Here is a 16,408-nt window from a genome sequence, read left to right as displayed (position 1 = left end):
ACATCATGAACGTCAACCAAGCAAGAAAGATCGCCGGTTACATGATGGGAGCAACCGGTATCCACGATCCACTTTCCATTCACACGGTTGGTTGGTGGGGATGAATTACCCATGGTGAATTAAAAAAAAAAAATTCAAGATTTGTTTATTGAAGCAACCTTAGCTCCGATACCATGATAATGTTTAGAAAATATAGAAGAATTAGAATTGTATTTCTTGATCATAATATTCCACCCAACATCCATATTTATACAAGATCTCTCCTTGAGCAACAAGGAAACCAAAACTTATCTACCTTAGGAAACTAATTATCTTTTCCTAAGATAAACTATAAGAAAATATATCTTGTAATCAAATAATATATCATATCTTTCCTAATAGTTTTCAAACCCTTCCCAATTATTGTGGCAGGAGATAGAATATTCGGCCATTCCTATCAAGTGCATCCCCAATCATCATTACATCAGCAGTCAAATTGGTTAATTGAAGATATTATTAAGGTTAAAGAAAATCAATACGTTTCACAAAAAAAAAAAAAAAAAACAAAAAAAAAGTTACGCTAACTAAAAAGGAAAATTATAACCAACGTTTGAATTTTGGTTAAAAAAAATAAAAATTCCCCCTTTCCAACCACTCAAATTCCGCATCAGTTAATTCCGATTCTCTCTCTCTCTCTCTTCCCCTGATCTCAAACTTCGCCGATTCGCCATCGCCATCAAAATCTAACCTTCAGACACTCCATTTATTTGGCCTCATCTCTGTTCAACAACTTCCTTTCAATATCCAATTTGGTATTATTCTTTTCAATTTACTCTTTTTTTTTATTTTTTGCTTCACAAATTAACATGTCTTGATTCTCAAATTCAAAAGGGTTTGTAGTTTGTAAGATGATTTGATGAAATGTACAAGTTACTGTAACTGGGGTTCTTTGTTCTGCTAGTTTGAACTTTAACTGTCTATTTTTGAGAGTTGAGGAATTTATGGATTTCAGATTGATGATCAATTAGTATTGGAATTTAATGGGATTTCTTACTGTCAAACTAGAGAAAATAATTAGAGTGAATGATTTCTGTATATTGTATTATGATGTTCACAATGTATTTATACAACCTAGGAGAAGAGATTAGGGCTTAATATCGGCCCATTAGCTATACATAATACATGGTTTAACACTTACTCTAATGATAATATTACATTAATAATTGAAGAAACCGTAATTTGATTTGAGAAGGTGATTGATGACTGAAAACTGATATAGAATTATACAAGTATAGTTTATCTAGTTAAAGTACAAGTATTTAGGATTCTTATGTTCATATTATACACTTTGTCTGTATATTCTGCAATACATTAGATCTTTGATTAGGTGCTATCCTCATAAACTTGCAATTGTTTTTTATCTTGTTATTGGAAACGTTTACTCAGTACTTTTCCGATATTTTGTTTACATAAGGCCATTAGGGATTCCAGTGATTAAATCATTGTGTTGGATGGTTTTCACGCTTAAGGCGGTTGTGTGTCAAAGCCTTTTAGCCTTACGTCTCCAAGGGATGAGGGAAGGTTATTGAATGTATCTGTTTGAAGTGACCTTAGTGAGTAATATTTTCCCACCAAAATTCATGCTTTTCTGGTAGTGAATTCCCAAAATTTTACCATACAGGCATATAGTTTTTTTGCATAGCTTTCATGTGTAATGCCATTGATATGTGGAAGTTGCTTAGCACTATTTTTTTTGGAGGGTTTATGACCTTTATGAGCACTGCTGCGAGAAGTAAAAGCCATTTAGATGAGCTAAGTGATATAGCTGGGAATTGGCAAAATGGCAAGTGAATTAGAAAAGTTTATGTTTTTAATTAAATTAAATGGAGATTTTAGAAATCGTTGAACTACTCTAACAATTGCCATGTCCTTGAATGGTCATCGTATAGGGTGTCGTGTGTGTGGAGTGACTAGTGCCTTGGCACTTTGGCAGGAAGAGGGATACGGAACAATTTTTTTTCATACGGTTTTTGAACTTTATTTGCAAAATAAGGTTACAGAAATTCTTAATCCAAAACATAGGATCATTTATGGTGTTTCCAAAACTATTTCGCTTCCAAAATGTAAGTCTTAAAAAATTAGACCGCTAACAAGAATTCCCTTGTAAATAACTACTCTACCTTTATTTCAAAATAGTATTCCGTAGTAATTAATCATAGGTTTCTGTTTTCTTTATTTAGATGATTTGTTTGTTATGGAGTATGTAGCTCCATAAGAAAATTTTTATTTTGTTGAAATTCTTTCAACAATCATCTACAGTGTAATGATTGTAACAAAGTGATATAGTTTTGTTTAAATGGATATGTAACCGACTGTATCTACTTAAAATTAAAATAATTTCCCATGTTCTGATCTTTGCGAAGACTGACTCGGTAAAAAAAAAGCTGGGGGGGGGGGGGACCTAACAACAACAATGTTCTTACTTAGAAGTGGTGTGGCTACTTTAACATAACAATAACAACTTCAAGCTACCTATATGGTAAAAAATGGTGCAAATGTGATGGAATTCAGTGTCTTCACACCCTTGCTATTGTATGTTTTTTGTTTTATTACAATCATACTGCTTAAGGCATTCGATTTCTGCAATTTTGAGTACCTTTATTTTCATCATGTTCTGCAAATTTTAGAGTGATCTGTAAGGGTGAATTTAGGAAGAATGACAGAGGATGGGGGAGGAAAGCCATTGAAGAAGATTGCTGAAGCATTCAATGATCTTGCAACCACTGTTAATTCCCAGGACTCTGATCTTAAAGTTGCCCCATTTTCCCATGCTTGTTCCCTTGTCTCGCCGTTGTTTGGTTGTTTGGGGATAGCTTTTAAGTTTGCAGAGATGGACTATGTTGCCAAGGTAAGCCAATATCTCTTCATTATTAATCACCTTATTTTCCCCACTTGTGATAGGAAGGCTTTTGGATTTAATTTAAAATGTCTGAACTTTATTATTTGGTGATATTAATCGTACTTGAATTTTGCATAGGTTAATGATCTTGTTGAGGCCTCAAACTCGATTACTACATTACAAGTATTGATTGATCAAGATATTCAGGCAAAAACAGTGCGAAAACAAGGCAGCCATACTAGAAATCTTTTGAAAGTGAAGCGTGGGCTAGACATGGTTAAAGTACTTTTTGAGCAAATTATTGCAACTGAGTACGTTTTTTTTCTCCCCCTTAAATGGCCTCTCTCTGTCTCTCCATATATGTATGGCTATTGGCTTTATTTATCAATTTTTATCTTTAAATGCTATGTCTATAAGTATTTGCTCTTTGCTGTTTGAGATTATTGCTTATGTGTACTTAGAGCTGTCAAAAGTTGACTCAACCCAAGATGACCACACGTGACCAACTCACGCTAACCATCTATTTGTCCTGTCATGAACCCAACCTTGTCCGCTGAAAATTTGATATTATATGTGAATTGTGAAACAAAAATGTTTGGTGCTTATTGTATCAGACTGTACTACCGTAGTTAGTGTTTTGATTACTTTTTTGTATAAGTGAAGGCATTTTCCATCATTGTTAGCATACAAAATGGATTTGTTGGCATATTCAAGATCAAGTAGAGTTGATGGAATTCTTCTTTTTGTTCTTCTCCCGTTAAAATATTGCTTATTATGCAAGGGCTTGTTGAGCTTCTCTTGTACATATGGTCTAGAAGAACGTAGTCTGTTGGTTTTGGTATGGTTAATCAACTCCTTTGAATTTGTGCAGGTTAGTTTGAGGTTCCTGCTTTTGCATTTTGCTTTGTCTTTTTAATTTAGTGGTGGGGATGACGTAGTGAAAACGTTTCTTCCCCTTTCTTCTGATTGCTTACTTGATTAAACACTTGTCAATATGCATGTAACTGGTAATTTTATGGCTTACCAATGACTTTGTGATGCTTGTTAGTTGAAACTGTTGTTACTCTAGTTTACTGATGCAGTTGGCCAGAAATTTTGAAATTAGGACTGTACTGGCCATTAATCAAAAGTGGAAGTTTGAATTATTCTGTGAAAGGGTAGCTGCTGACTTTTGCAATTCTATTTTTATTAAGCATTGGGTACAGAGAGAATCAGTGAACATAAAATATGTCCGAAGGCTGTTATTGTGGTGTTTTAAGAAGAGACAATAGCTATTGATGCATTATCCATTTAAACAAAGTGGAAAGAATGTTTCGGGATAAAATAGTTCTTGGGCATTATAATCTTACAAAAGGTCTTGTTTCTTCGGTTTTGAGTAATCTTGTTTAAATGTGTATAATAGTAAATCCTCAAGAATTAAGTTTTGAGATTTCTATACTTTGTATTTGCTGCTTTGGTCTTTGTTACCCTTCATGTCTGTAATGGCATGTGTTATGGTGAGCCTGTTTTCTCTATACCTTGATTGGAGGTAATAAAAATTCTTCTAATGCCCCAATTGAGAAGAAGATTGGTTAGTATCGTTTCTTTTCTTGGTTTGAAGGAGATTTTGGAGATTGTTAGGGATACAACCACATGCTTTTGAACTTTGTATTTATGATGGCCGTTCTTATCAGCTATCAGGGCAAAGGCCAATCTTTTCTTGACTTTGGGAAGGAAGGGAAAATATTGAAATTCTATAGGTTGCGTTTGTTTTGGTAGAAAACATCTTGAAAGTGATTTTCCTACATTTTGGCAATTTTCCTATGGGTGGGGATTTTTTAGAGAAGGAAAACCTTTTTTGTAAATAGGGTATGCTCTATTTTCCTCTTTACTCCTCACTTCCCTATCTCTCCTCTATCCTTCCCCTCCCTTTTATGTACTTCCATTTTTCTCAAGGCCAAGATAAAGCATTCACAAGGCTTCAAGACATGATAACATAGGGTGGGTGAGCTGAGGCATGAATGAGATGGTTTCGAGCACCAAGTAGGCTTTCACAAGTTCACAGGGCTCGTTGGAGCCCAGAAATAATCTTGATGCATAATCTTGTTGGGTTTTAAAATGTTATCTAGAAGCCTAATTTGAAGGCTATAATTCAAGAAATTCGACTAATGTCAGAGGTTTTAGGACATGGCGTCGAAAAATCTTAAGATTGTAGAGGAGACATTTTGGGGTCATATAATGTGTTAGGAATCATTCAAAGGTAATAGTCGGTCACTTAAAAGCCCACAGTGGCCTTAAGTCATTTAGAGGAGGCATACACATAAACGGTTAAATAGATTGTTTAAAGGCAAAGTGGATAGTTTCAACCATCCAAATGGTCTCGCGGGGTTTATGAGAAAGCCTCATCCTCTTTTCCTTCCGAGTTTAAAATAGGTAAAATAAAAATTGTTCAAAAAACAATAAGATGAATTTCAGAAGTTTCGTGACTCGGTGTTGAAAACTAATAGGATTGCAAGGGATGCATCCCAAGGTCATATAATATTATTTTCAACCGTATATGATCATTAGTCGGTCATGTAAAGGCTCGTGGTGGCTTTGAGTTAATTCGCACCTACATTGAAAATCTCATTTTTAGTACTTTATAGACATCTTTGTAGGTGTCTTATGGTTTAAACCCACCTTATATGTCCCTAGAAGTCACCCCACGCTATCAATTCATTTTTTGGAAAAATGTCAAAATTGACCTGAAATTGTGTATTACAGCCTTCAATTTTGGACAATTTTTCACTTTTTTCAACTCGAAAAAAAAATTGTCGAGATGATTCCTATTGACCCTAATACACCCCGGGTGTCCATTTGGTGGCTAAATCTATCCGATATGCCTTTAATCTATCAATTTACCAGTTTACCACTTGCATCAATTTCATAAACTCAAGGCTACCATGGACATTTATAAGAACATATAATGGTCATATATGGTTTCAAAGGACATTATATGACCCCAAGATGTATCCCCTAGTATCTGGAGACTTTTTTACATCGGGTTCCGAAATCTCTGTAATTGTCCAAAAAATGTGAATAATAGCCTTCAATTTTTCAAATTTTTGACTTTTTTTTGACCCGAAATCAAAAATTTCCGAGAAACTTCCTATAGACCCTAATACCCTCCGGGAGTCCAATTGGGTGGGTGGACCCATCCAATTTACCTTTAAGCATCCAATTTATGCGTTTTCATACACGTTTCATGTATTGGCTATAAGCTTTCATGGGGCCTTTATGTAGCCGATTGATAGTTGTATATGGGTCGAAACAACATTTTAAAGGCTATAATTCAAGAAATTGGACTATTGTCGGAGGTTTTAGGACATGGCGTCGAAAAATCTTAAGATTGTAGATGAAACATTTTGGGGTCATATAATTTGTAAGGAATCATTCATGTCAATAGCCGGTCACATAAAAGCCCGCAGTGGTCTTAAGTCATTTAGAGGAGGCGTATACATAAACGGTTAAATTGATTGTTTAAAGGCAAAGTTGATAGTTCCAACCATCTAAATGGTCTCGTGGGTTTTATAGGAAAGCCTCATCCTCTTTTTCTTACGAGTTTAAAATAGGTAAAATAAATTGTTCAAAAGTAAAGACTATAATACACGAAATTAGATGAATTTTAGAAGTTTCGTGACTCAGTGTCGAAAACTATTATAATTGCAAGTGATGCATTCTTAGGTCATACAAAATTGTTTTCTACCGTATATGATCATTAATCGGTCATGTAAAGGCTCGTGGTGGCCTTGAGTTAATTCGCACCTACATTAAAAATCTCGCACCTACATTGAAAATTTTATTCATAGTACTTTATAGACATCTTTATAGGTGTTTTATGGTTTCAACCCACCTTATATGTCCCTAGAAGTCACCCCACGCATTCAATTCATTTTTTGAAAAAATGTCAAAATTGACCTAAATTGTGTATTATAGCGTTCAATTTTGGACAATTTTTCACTTTTTGGGACTCGGAAAAAGAAATTGTTGAGATGCTTTCTATTGACATTAATACACGTCGGGAGTCCATTTGGTGGGTAAATCTATCCTATATGCCTTTAAACTGTCAATTTACCCGTTTAACACTTGCATCAATTTAATAAACTCCCGGCTACCACAGACATTTATAATAACATATAATGATCATATATGGTTCTAATGGACATTATATGACCCCAAGATGTATCCCTTAGTTTCTCGAGACTTTTTGACATCGGGTCCTGAAATATCTGAAATTGCCCAAAAAACGTGAGTTATAGCCTTCAATTTTGTAAATTTTCGACTTTTTTTTGACCCGAAAACAAAAATTGCCGAGAAGCTTCCTATAAACCCTAATACCCTCCGGGAGTCAATTGGGTGGACCCATCCAATTTGCCTTTAAGCATCCAATTTATGCGTTTTCGTACACGCCTGTTGTATTGGCTATAAGCTTTCATGGGGCCTTTATGTAGCCGACTGATGGTCGTATATAGGTCGAAACAACATTTTGAAGGCTATAATTCAAGAAATTGGACTAATGTTGAAGGTTTTAGGACATGGCGTTGAAAAATCTTAAGATTGTAGATGGAACATTTTGGGGTCATATAATGTGTTAGGAATCATTCAATGTTAATAGTCGGTCACATAAAAGCCCGCAGTGGCCTTAAGTTATTTAGAGGAGGTGTATACATAAACGGTTTAATTGATTGTTTAAAGGCAAAATGGATAGTTACAACCATCCAAATGGTCTCGTGGGATTTTTGGGAAAGCCTCTTCCTCTTTTTCTTCCGAGTTTAAAATAGGTAAAAAAAATTGTTCAAAAGTAAAGCCATACACGAAATTAGATGAATTTCAGATGTTTCGTGACTCGGTGTCGAAAACTATTAGGATTACAAGGGATGCATCCCTAGGTCATAAAATATTGTTTTGAACCGTATATGATCATTAGTCGGTCATGTAAAGGCTCGTGGTGGCCTTGAGTTAATTCGCACTTACATTGAAAATCTCATTCTTAGTACTATATAGACATCTTTATAGGTGTCTTATGGTTTCAACCCACCTGATATGTCCCTAGATATCACCCTACGCTATCAATTTATTTTTTGAAAAAATGTCAAAATTGACCTGAAATTGTGTATTATAGCCTTCAATTTTGGACAATTTTTCACTTTTTCGGACTTGGAAAAATAAATTGTCGAGATGTTACCTATTGACTCTAATACACCCCAGGAGTCCATTTGGTGGGTAAATCTATCCGATATGCCTTTAAACTGTCATTTTACTCGTTTACCACTTGCATCAATTTCGTAAAGTCAAGGCTATCACGGACATTTATGACAACATATAATGATCATATATGGTTCCAAAGGACATTATATGACCCCAGATGTATCCCCTATTATCTCGAGACTTTTTGACATCGGGTTCTAAAATCTTTGAAATTGTCCAAAAAACGTGAATTATAGCCTTCAATTTTTCAAATTTTTGACTTTTTTTTGACCCAAATACAAAAATTGCCGAGAAGCTTCCTATAGACCCTAATACCCTCCGGGATTTCAATAGGGTGGGTGGACCCATCTAATTTGTCTTTAAGCATCCAATTTAAGCGTTTTTGTACACGCCTCTTGTATTGGCTATAAGCTTCATGTGGCCTTTATGTTGCTGACTGGTGGTCGTATATGGGTCGAAACAACATTTTGGAGGCTATAATTCAAGAAATTGGACTAATGTCGGAGGTTTTAGGACATGGCGTCGAAAAATCATAAGATTGTAGTGGAAAAATTTTGGGGTCATATAATGTGTTTGGAATCATTCAAAGTTAATAGTCAGTCACATAAAAGCTCGCTGTGGCCTTAAGTTATTTAGAGGAGGCGTATAAATAAACGGTTAAATTGATTGTTTAAAGGCAAAGTGGATAGTTACAACTATCCAAATGGTCTCGTGGTGTTTATGAGAAAGCGTCATCCTCTTTTTCTTCCGAATTTAAAAAAGGTAAAAAAAAAATTGTTCAAAAGTAAAGGGTTTAATACACGAAATTAGATGAATTTAAGAAGTTTCGTGACTCGGTGTCGAAAACTATTAGGATTTCAAGGGATGCATCGCAAGGTCATATAATATTGTTTTGAACCGTATATGATCATTAGTCGGTCATGTAAAGGCTCGTGGTGGCCTTGAGTTGATTCGCACCTACATTGAAAATCTCATTTTTAGTTCTTTATAGACATCTTTATAGGTGTCCTATGGTTTCAACCCACCTTATATGCTCCTAGAAGTCATCCCACGCATTCAATTCATTTTTTGAAAAAAATGTCGAAATAACCTTCAATTTTGGACAATTTTTCACTATTTTAAACTCGAAAAAAGAAATTGTCGAGATGCTTCCTATTGACCATAATACACCCCGGGTGTCCATTTGGTGGCTAAATCTATTCTATATGCCTTTAAACTGTCAATTTACCCATTTACCACTTGTATCAATTTCATAAATACAAGGCTACCACAGACATTTATGATAACATATAATGATCATATTTGGTTCCAAAGGATATTATATGACCCCAAGATGTATCCCCTTGTATCTCGAGACTTTTTGACATCGGGTCTCGAAATCTCCGAAATTTTCCTAGAAACGTGAATTATTACCTTCAATTTTTGAGTTTTTGACTTATTTTTTACTCGAAAACACAAATAGTTGAGAAGCTTCCTATAGACTCTAATACCCTCCGGGAGTCAATTGGGTGGGTGGACCCATCCAATTTGCCTTTAAGCATCCAATTTATGCGTTTTCGTACACGCCTGTTGTATTGGCTATAAGCTTTCATTGGGCTTTTATGTAGCCGACTGATGGTTGTATATAGGTCGAAACAATATTTTGAAGGCTATAATTCAAGAAATTGGACTAAGGTCGAAGGTTTTAGGACATGGTGTTGAAAAATCTTAAGATTGTAAATAAAACATTTTGGGGTCATATAATGTGTTAGGAATCATTCAATGTTAATAGTCGGTCACATAAAAGCCCGCAGTGGCCTTAAGTCATTTAGAGGAGGCGTATACATAAACGATTAAATTGATTGTTTAAAAGCAAAGTGGATAGTTACAACCATCCAAATGGTCTCCTGGGGTTTTTGGGAAAGCTTCCTCTTTTTCTTCCGAGTTTAAAATAGGTAAAAAAAATTGTTCAAAAGTAAAGGCATACACGAAATTAGATGAATTTCATAAGTTTCGTGACTCGGTGTCGAAAACGATTAGGATTACAAGGGATGCATCCCAACGTATATGATCATTAGTCGGTCATGTAAAAGCTCGTGGTGGCCTTGAGTTAATTCGCACCTACATTATAAATCTCATTCTTAGTACTATATAGACATCTTTATAGGTGTCTTATGGTTTAAACCCACCTAATATGTCCCTAGAAGGTCACCCCACGCTATCAAATGTTAAAATTGACCTGAAATTGTGTATTATAGCCTTCATGGCAATTTTTCACTTTTTTGGACTTGGAAAAAGAAATTGCCGAGATGCTACCTATTGACACCAATACACCACAAGAGTCCATTTGGTGGGTAAATCTATCTGATATGCCTTTAAATTGTCAATTTACCCGTTTACCACTTGCATCAATTTCATAATCTCAAGGCTACCATGGACATTTATGACAACATATAATGATCATAATGGTTCCAAAGGACATTATATAACCCTAAGATGTATCCCCTATTATCTCGAGACTTTTTGACATCGGGTACTGAAATCTTCGAAATTGTCCAAAAAATGTGAATTATAGCCTTCAATTTTTCAAATTTTCGACTTTTTTTGACCCGAAAACAAAAATTGCCGAGAAACTTTCTATAGACCCTAATGCCCTCTGGGAGTCCACTTGTGTGGGTGGACCCATCCAATTTGCTTTTAAGCATCCAATTTACACGTTTTTGTACACGCCTCTTGTATTGGCTATAAACTTTCATGGGGCCTTTAAGTAGCTGACTAATGGTCGTTTATGGGTGGAAACGACATTTTGAATGCTATAAATAAGAAATTGGACTAATGTCAGAGGTTTTAGTACATGGCATTGAAAAATCTTAAGATTGTAGAGGAAACATTTTGGGGTCATATAATGTGTTAGGAATCATTCAAAGCTAATAGTCGGTCACATAAAAGCCCGCAGTGGCCTTAAGTCATTTAGAGGAGGCGTATACATAAACGGTTAAATTGCTTGTTTAAAGGCAAAGTGGATAGTTTCAACTATCCAAATGGTCTCGTGGGGTTTTTGGGAAAGCCTAATCCTCTTTTTCTTCCGAGTTTAAAATAGGTAAAAAAATTGTTCAAAAGTAAAGGGTATAATACACGAAATTAGATGAATTTCTGAAGTTTCGTGACTCGGTGTCGAAAACTATTAAGATTGCAAGGGATGCATCCCAAGGTCATGTAATATTGTTTTGAAGCGTATATGATCATTAGTCGGTCATGTAAAGGCTCGTGGTGGCCTTGAGTTCATTCGCACCTACATTGAAAATCTCGCACCTACATTGAAAAATATCATAAGCATTTGGTATTCACTAGGTTTTTCTTGTAATCTTTGCCATACAGGTTTTAGGGTATATTTAGCAACCTCACCCACACTTTCAAGTCAATGTGTCATAATCTGTGGAAGTGTGACAGAAAATTGGACAATTTAATGAGAAAGAGGATCTGCTTTGGGAGATCATGGAACTAAGTATGTTGGGTGGAGGGTGTAATCCCTCTGGATTTCTTGTTTTGTGAAAATTACGACTCCTAAGTATAGATAGAGGATTATCCAGGATTAGTTTCTGTCATAGACTCATAGTTTCATGTCTATTCTAGGGATTTGGGTGCTTAATTGTGCCACCTCATTACCCCCTTCTTCCTGCTGCTGATTTCATCTGGATGGAAAGGGTTTATCTTAAGGGAAGAGCTCTCATGTTAACGCTATTAATAATGATTTTCTTTAAAATAATGATCATGGTTGCTTCTCTCTGGATATTTGGGATTCTTTGTTGATCCTATAGTGAATCCAGTTCACAAGTCTTCCTTCATTGTCACTTGTTAGGCTGCGTAATATTTTCAAAAATGTTGTGTTGTGAATCTTGTGTTTATTTCATTGCCGTTGTGGATTCTTGTGGCATGCAATGATCATGGAAGTTTGTGGTGCTTTTGGTTTTACTGGAACTCAGTAACATTTTCAAGTCTTTCCTTCATGTGCTTTGCTATGAGATGAAGTTTTCTATTTAACTTCTTCCGTGCTTTGCTACTCCTGTCAGAGTTTAAAGGAATTAGGTGTCTTGTAATTTTTTGCTGTTGTTTTGAGGACAACCTTTCTGCCAGCTATGTGCACTCTTTGTTCATATTTATACACATAAATTGGAATTTATAGGGGGTTTGGGTATGTGATGTTACAAGAGTGAATAAGAATGTGTTATTGTCTACTTTACCACATCATCTTTTTGGAAAGTGTAACTGGTAGCTAATTGGCTAGTGGATGAGTTTGTAGCTAAAGGTCAAAGGAAAGGCACATCATGTCTGGGGGAGCACCGGAGGTCCGGAGGAGTAACATATTGCTCAGAAGTTGGTGGATGCGTTAGATGGAAATGATGAAGGATCATGTTAAGAGCACATCCCTGCCATAGCATTGGAATGAAAAAGTATTGGTTCTGTATGGCTTAGTAGGCTGTTGATCAAAGCTTTTGTTATATTTCTATGTCAAATTATTTGGTAAAAATGGGGTTTAGATGATGGTCTGATGCTTTAGAAAATTTGTTTTATCCTAACCTGTATTCAATCTCTAGTGGGTGTGGTGTTACATAATGTGTACCTATGGGTAGTAAGGAAATGTACCTCCAAATTTTATAACGAAACAAATCCAATGTCTTTTATTCATATTTATAAGCACCTGGCTTTGCTAAATTTAGTCAATGATGTCATTGGAGAGAATGTCCACTTGAGTAATGGGAGTGATGTTGACTTAAACAATATTTTGTTGCTTCTTTTCCATGTTGCAGATTTGGGTTGTAGGAACTTTGTCTGGGTGGGTTGTGAAGAGCCTGTCTTTTGTTTTTACTAACCTCACAAACCCTATGTTCATTCAAATTATAGCACAATGTGGTTTTTATTTTGATGGTCATTGTTAAGCTTATGATTGACTTTGCTAGGTCTAGTGTCATTGAGTGATTGTTGGCTGTATAACCATTTGCTGGCTTTCTTTCATTTGTGGGAGTGCTTTTACGTGGTTAAAGCTTGAAGGTTAGTCCAGTGAGAGTGTTAGGTCATTGACTGTGAGAATCATGAAAATATAATTTGGATTGATGGTATAGCAATATGGCCTGTTTTTACAAATTTTAGTGAATCTTATAGTCCTCTAAACTGCAGAACACTGTGTTGCTCAAGGTGATGAAAACTACTTGCAAGAAATTGTTCCCGCTTTAAAGAATTGACTTGTTTATTTATTTATTATTTTATTATTTGTTCCAGATGTGGATGATTGTTTCCTTTTCAAACAACACAATTTTAAGATCAGTCATTGACTTGTTCTGCCTGTTAATGAGGCTAATTCTTTCAAGTTTAAATCCAATATCTTTGCGGCATTGCCAATTAATAATCCTTTCAGAATGTTGAAGAAGTTTAGTTTCTTTGGAACTACTAAAAATGTTGAGAAATTAAACAGCTCAATTTTTTTGGGCAGAAGAACTTGTTTATGAGAACAGTAATCCACTGATCCTCCAAAGCTTTATATGTGGTCTGGCTGTTTACAAGTTGAACAAATGGCTTGAGTACAAGAACTATTGTGGTTTAATAGTTGGCGTACTGGTTGTTTGGATTAATTTTGGCAAGAATTTTGAATAGGGAAATAGTCAGATAGTTTGGCTGTGGGTCCCGTATCTAGTGTTTTGGCTATAGCTTATACTTAGTTGGCTTGGCAGTCATTTTGTTTACATAGAAAGACCATGGAATGAAGAATGTAGATTCATTCATTGAATGGCTTGTTCAACCAGTTACACTGATAATCTGATCTTCTGCCGAATTTATAAGTTTGTCGCGACTTTTGCTTAATTCTTCACGTGATATTTTAGCTTCTATTTCTTCTTTCAATAGTTATAAAATGGAAATGTGATCTAGGCTGAGCTTAATTTTGTTGGAATATGAATAACTGAAGCAGTCTGTCTTTCTATCTTCAGGGGAAATTCTTTGAAGGATGCCGCTTCTAATTCTTACACCCAAGTCTTTGCTCCATATCATGGATGGGCTATTAGAAAAGCTGTTGGTGCAGGGATGTATGCGTTGCCTACTAGGCCGCAGTTGATGAAGAAGCTGAATGAGGATGGTGGGTGCACCTTCGTCATTAGTTTTACTTGACTAATACATTCATATTGTGATTCATGTGCATGGAAGTTCAATAATTTAGCAAATGCTTAGTAATTATGTCTGATCTCCATTCTCTAGAATAGATCCCCTTAAAATATTCCCTTTTTGAATTGACTCGCTTCAAAATGAGTTCCTTAAGAAGAAAATATGGGCTCTGATATCTTCAGAGAAATTTTGCCTCTTGGATGAGTTTTTGTAGAGAGAGAGAACTTTTTTAAGGAGGGGGGGGGGGGGGGGGGGGTAGTATCCATGTATGCTTAAATAAATTTAGGATTCAAATATGTTGAAGTTGCGCAATTAGTTATTTGCTTTATATTGGTCGTTTGAAGCTCTCTGGCAGGTTTTTGTCTCACCAGAGTCGAATGCTTCTCAGAACTCACTGTGAAATGCTCTCCTTGTCTCCGAGCCCTTAGGTGTCAATTTATTGGCATCTAATAGTAATTTACTATCAGTTTGACATACACTTAATTTAATATGCATGTGCCCTTTCTTTGTATAGTAAGAGGAACATTTTAAGGAACTTGTATGTTGTATTGTCTAGTTTGCTATCAGATGCTTATATTCTACTTGTTTATTGGTTTCTTTACAGAGGACTCTGCCCGCGTCCAAATGCAAAGCTACATTACTTCTTCGGATGCTGTGATTGGATACATTGACAAGTTGTTCCTCTCGAAAGAACTAGGTATAGATTGGTGAATTGTTGGAGGAATTCATTGTGTGGCTTAGAAACAATAGACTATAATATGCTCTTAGTATGTACTATGTTTATTGTTTACGACCGTGTAAATAAGCGTAAGCTGAGTACTCTCATTCAAGCTGGTAGGACTAATGAGGGTTGCTATGGGCCTTTGTGACTCATTAATGCTCGCTTGCTATAAATGTTGCCGAATGGCCATAGATGACCCTGTTATCTTCCTTGACAACTTGAGCCCTTTTCGAGCTCTTTTCATTGGATAAAAAAAATGATAACAGTAGACTGTTGAACCAAAATCTAAGTTTTCAAAATCATAACTGGCTAGCTGGTCAAGCAAAATATAAATATGTTCTTCAATATAAAATTATTACATGTTCACCCTACAAATCTATTGTATTTCCAATGTACTTGTTTCGATATTGTTCTTTGCTGTAAGTTTGTACAAGTATATTAGACATGAATCTCAAAGATATCTTGAGCTTGAACTTGAACTTAAACTAATTTGTTTATGAATTAATAAGTTCATTACTCCAAAATCTGTAACTTTTTGCAAAATTTTCAATATTTCAGTTTTTGAATGAGCTTATTCTTGGATTTCAATTTAGCTTTTATATGGCTTGGTATAGTTATTTGTTATTACGGACATATGGTTTGTCCCTTGTGATTCACTTTCAATCCAACTCTATATATAAGCGGCATAGAATTTGGTCATTTCCATGAACCTGCGCTTTATTTTAATTTTTCCTATAAAGATCCTCATCTAACTTGCATAATTGTCTTACAAACTAGGATCGTGACTTCACCCAAAAAAAAAAAAAAAAAAAGATAACCTTGAAGAAAATTTCGGTCAAGTGTCAGCTATATCTCTGTAGATTAATGGAATGGTTGATATTTTCCTTTTGTTGCTACTGCTGCTGATAATACAACTAATGCCACGCTGGGGATTAGTTTGTTAAGAGTTTGTTAGAGCTCTGTGCTGACGTGTAATTAGTTTGTTACAAGTTTGTTATTACAAGCTTCTCATTAGAACATTCTAGTTGCAGCTTATATATATTGCTTCTGTAATCTTCTTCATTATTCAATAATAATGAAAACTCTCCTCTCTTCTCTCTAACTTCTCTCTCTATAATTTTCTCTGCTCTAAATTCACAGAATTCAATATGGTATCAGAGCTGCTGGATTTCCAGTTGTTCGTTGAATTCTGTTGATTTTGTTTTTGATCCTTATTCCGCATTTTTCACTCTGATTTTGTTTGAGGTATGAACTTGAAATTCTGCTTCATTCTCTATTGTTTTTAGATCAAATTTCTACGGTTTTATCTTGAGAATTTGATCGATTTGTTCCAGTTTATTTCTGGATTTCTTTGATCAATTTTTGTGCCTACAATCTGTTTGATTGATTGTGTGTCAACAATGCCTGAGAATTCTTTGCAACCTACTCAAGATCCTACCAGTCCCTACTTC

General features: G+C 35.3%; 1 protein-coding gene across 3 annotated transcripts; it reads left to right on the top strand.

Annotated features, from left to right (window-relative positions):
• The first annotated feature begins 629 nt into the window (after nt 1-629).
• On the top strand, nt 630-15,241 carry LOC145579633 (accelerated cell death 11-like). Of its 3 annotated transcripts, none has more exons than XM_081636865.1 (5): nt 630-791; nt 2,667-2,887; nt 3,017-3,189; nt 14,065-14,210; nt 14,841-15,241. In XM_081636865.1, the coding sequence occupies exons 2-5, from the start codon at nt 2,696-2,698 to the stop codon at nt 14,945-14,947; spliced, it is 618 nt and encodes a 205-aa protein (XP_081492991.1). In that variant the 5' UTR covers nt 630-791; nt 2,667-2,695; the 3' UTR covers nt 14,948-15,241. The 3 variants fall into 3 exon arrangements, with proteins under 3 accessions (XP_081492991.1, XP_081492993.1, XP_081492992.1); XM_081636867.1 differs by having other exon boundaries at nt 631-791; nt 2,695-2,887; XM_081636866.1 differs by having other exon boundaries at nt 631-791; nt 2,691-2,887.
• Nucleotides 15,242-16,408: the final 1,167 nt, after the last annotated feature.

The sequence above is a fragment of the Chenopodium album genome, chromosome 14, assembly GCF_948465745.1.
Source record: "Chenopodium album chromosome 14, dcCheAlbu1.1, whole genome shotgun sequence".
Classification (NCBI taxonomy): domain Eukaryota; kingdom Viridiplantae; phylum Streptophyta; class Magnoliopsida; order Caryophyllales; family Amaranthaceae; genus Chenopodium; species Chenopodium album.
This window is presented reverse-complemented; position numbering and strand designations above follow the sequence as displayed.

Bases quoted from the DNA above. Each gene is read 5' to 3' on its own strand.
- LOC145579633 (XM_081636865.1), top strand. From the start codon at position 2,696: ATGACAGAGGATGGGGGAGGAAAGCCATTGAAGAAGATTGCTGAAGCA. The intron at 2,888-3,016 runs GTAAGCCAATAT...AATTTTGCATAG, and splicing joins AGATGGACTATGTTGCCAAG to GTTAATGATCTTGTTGAGGC. The intron at 3,190-14,064 runs GTACGTTTTTTT...TTCTATCTTCAG, and splicing joins GAGCAAATTATTGCAACTGA to GGGAAATTCTTTGAAGGATG.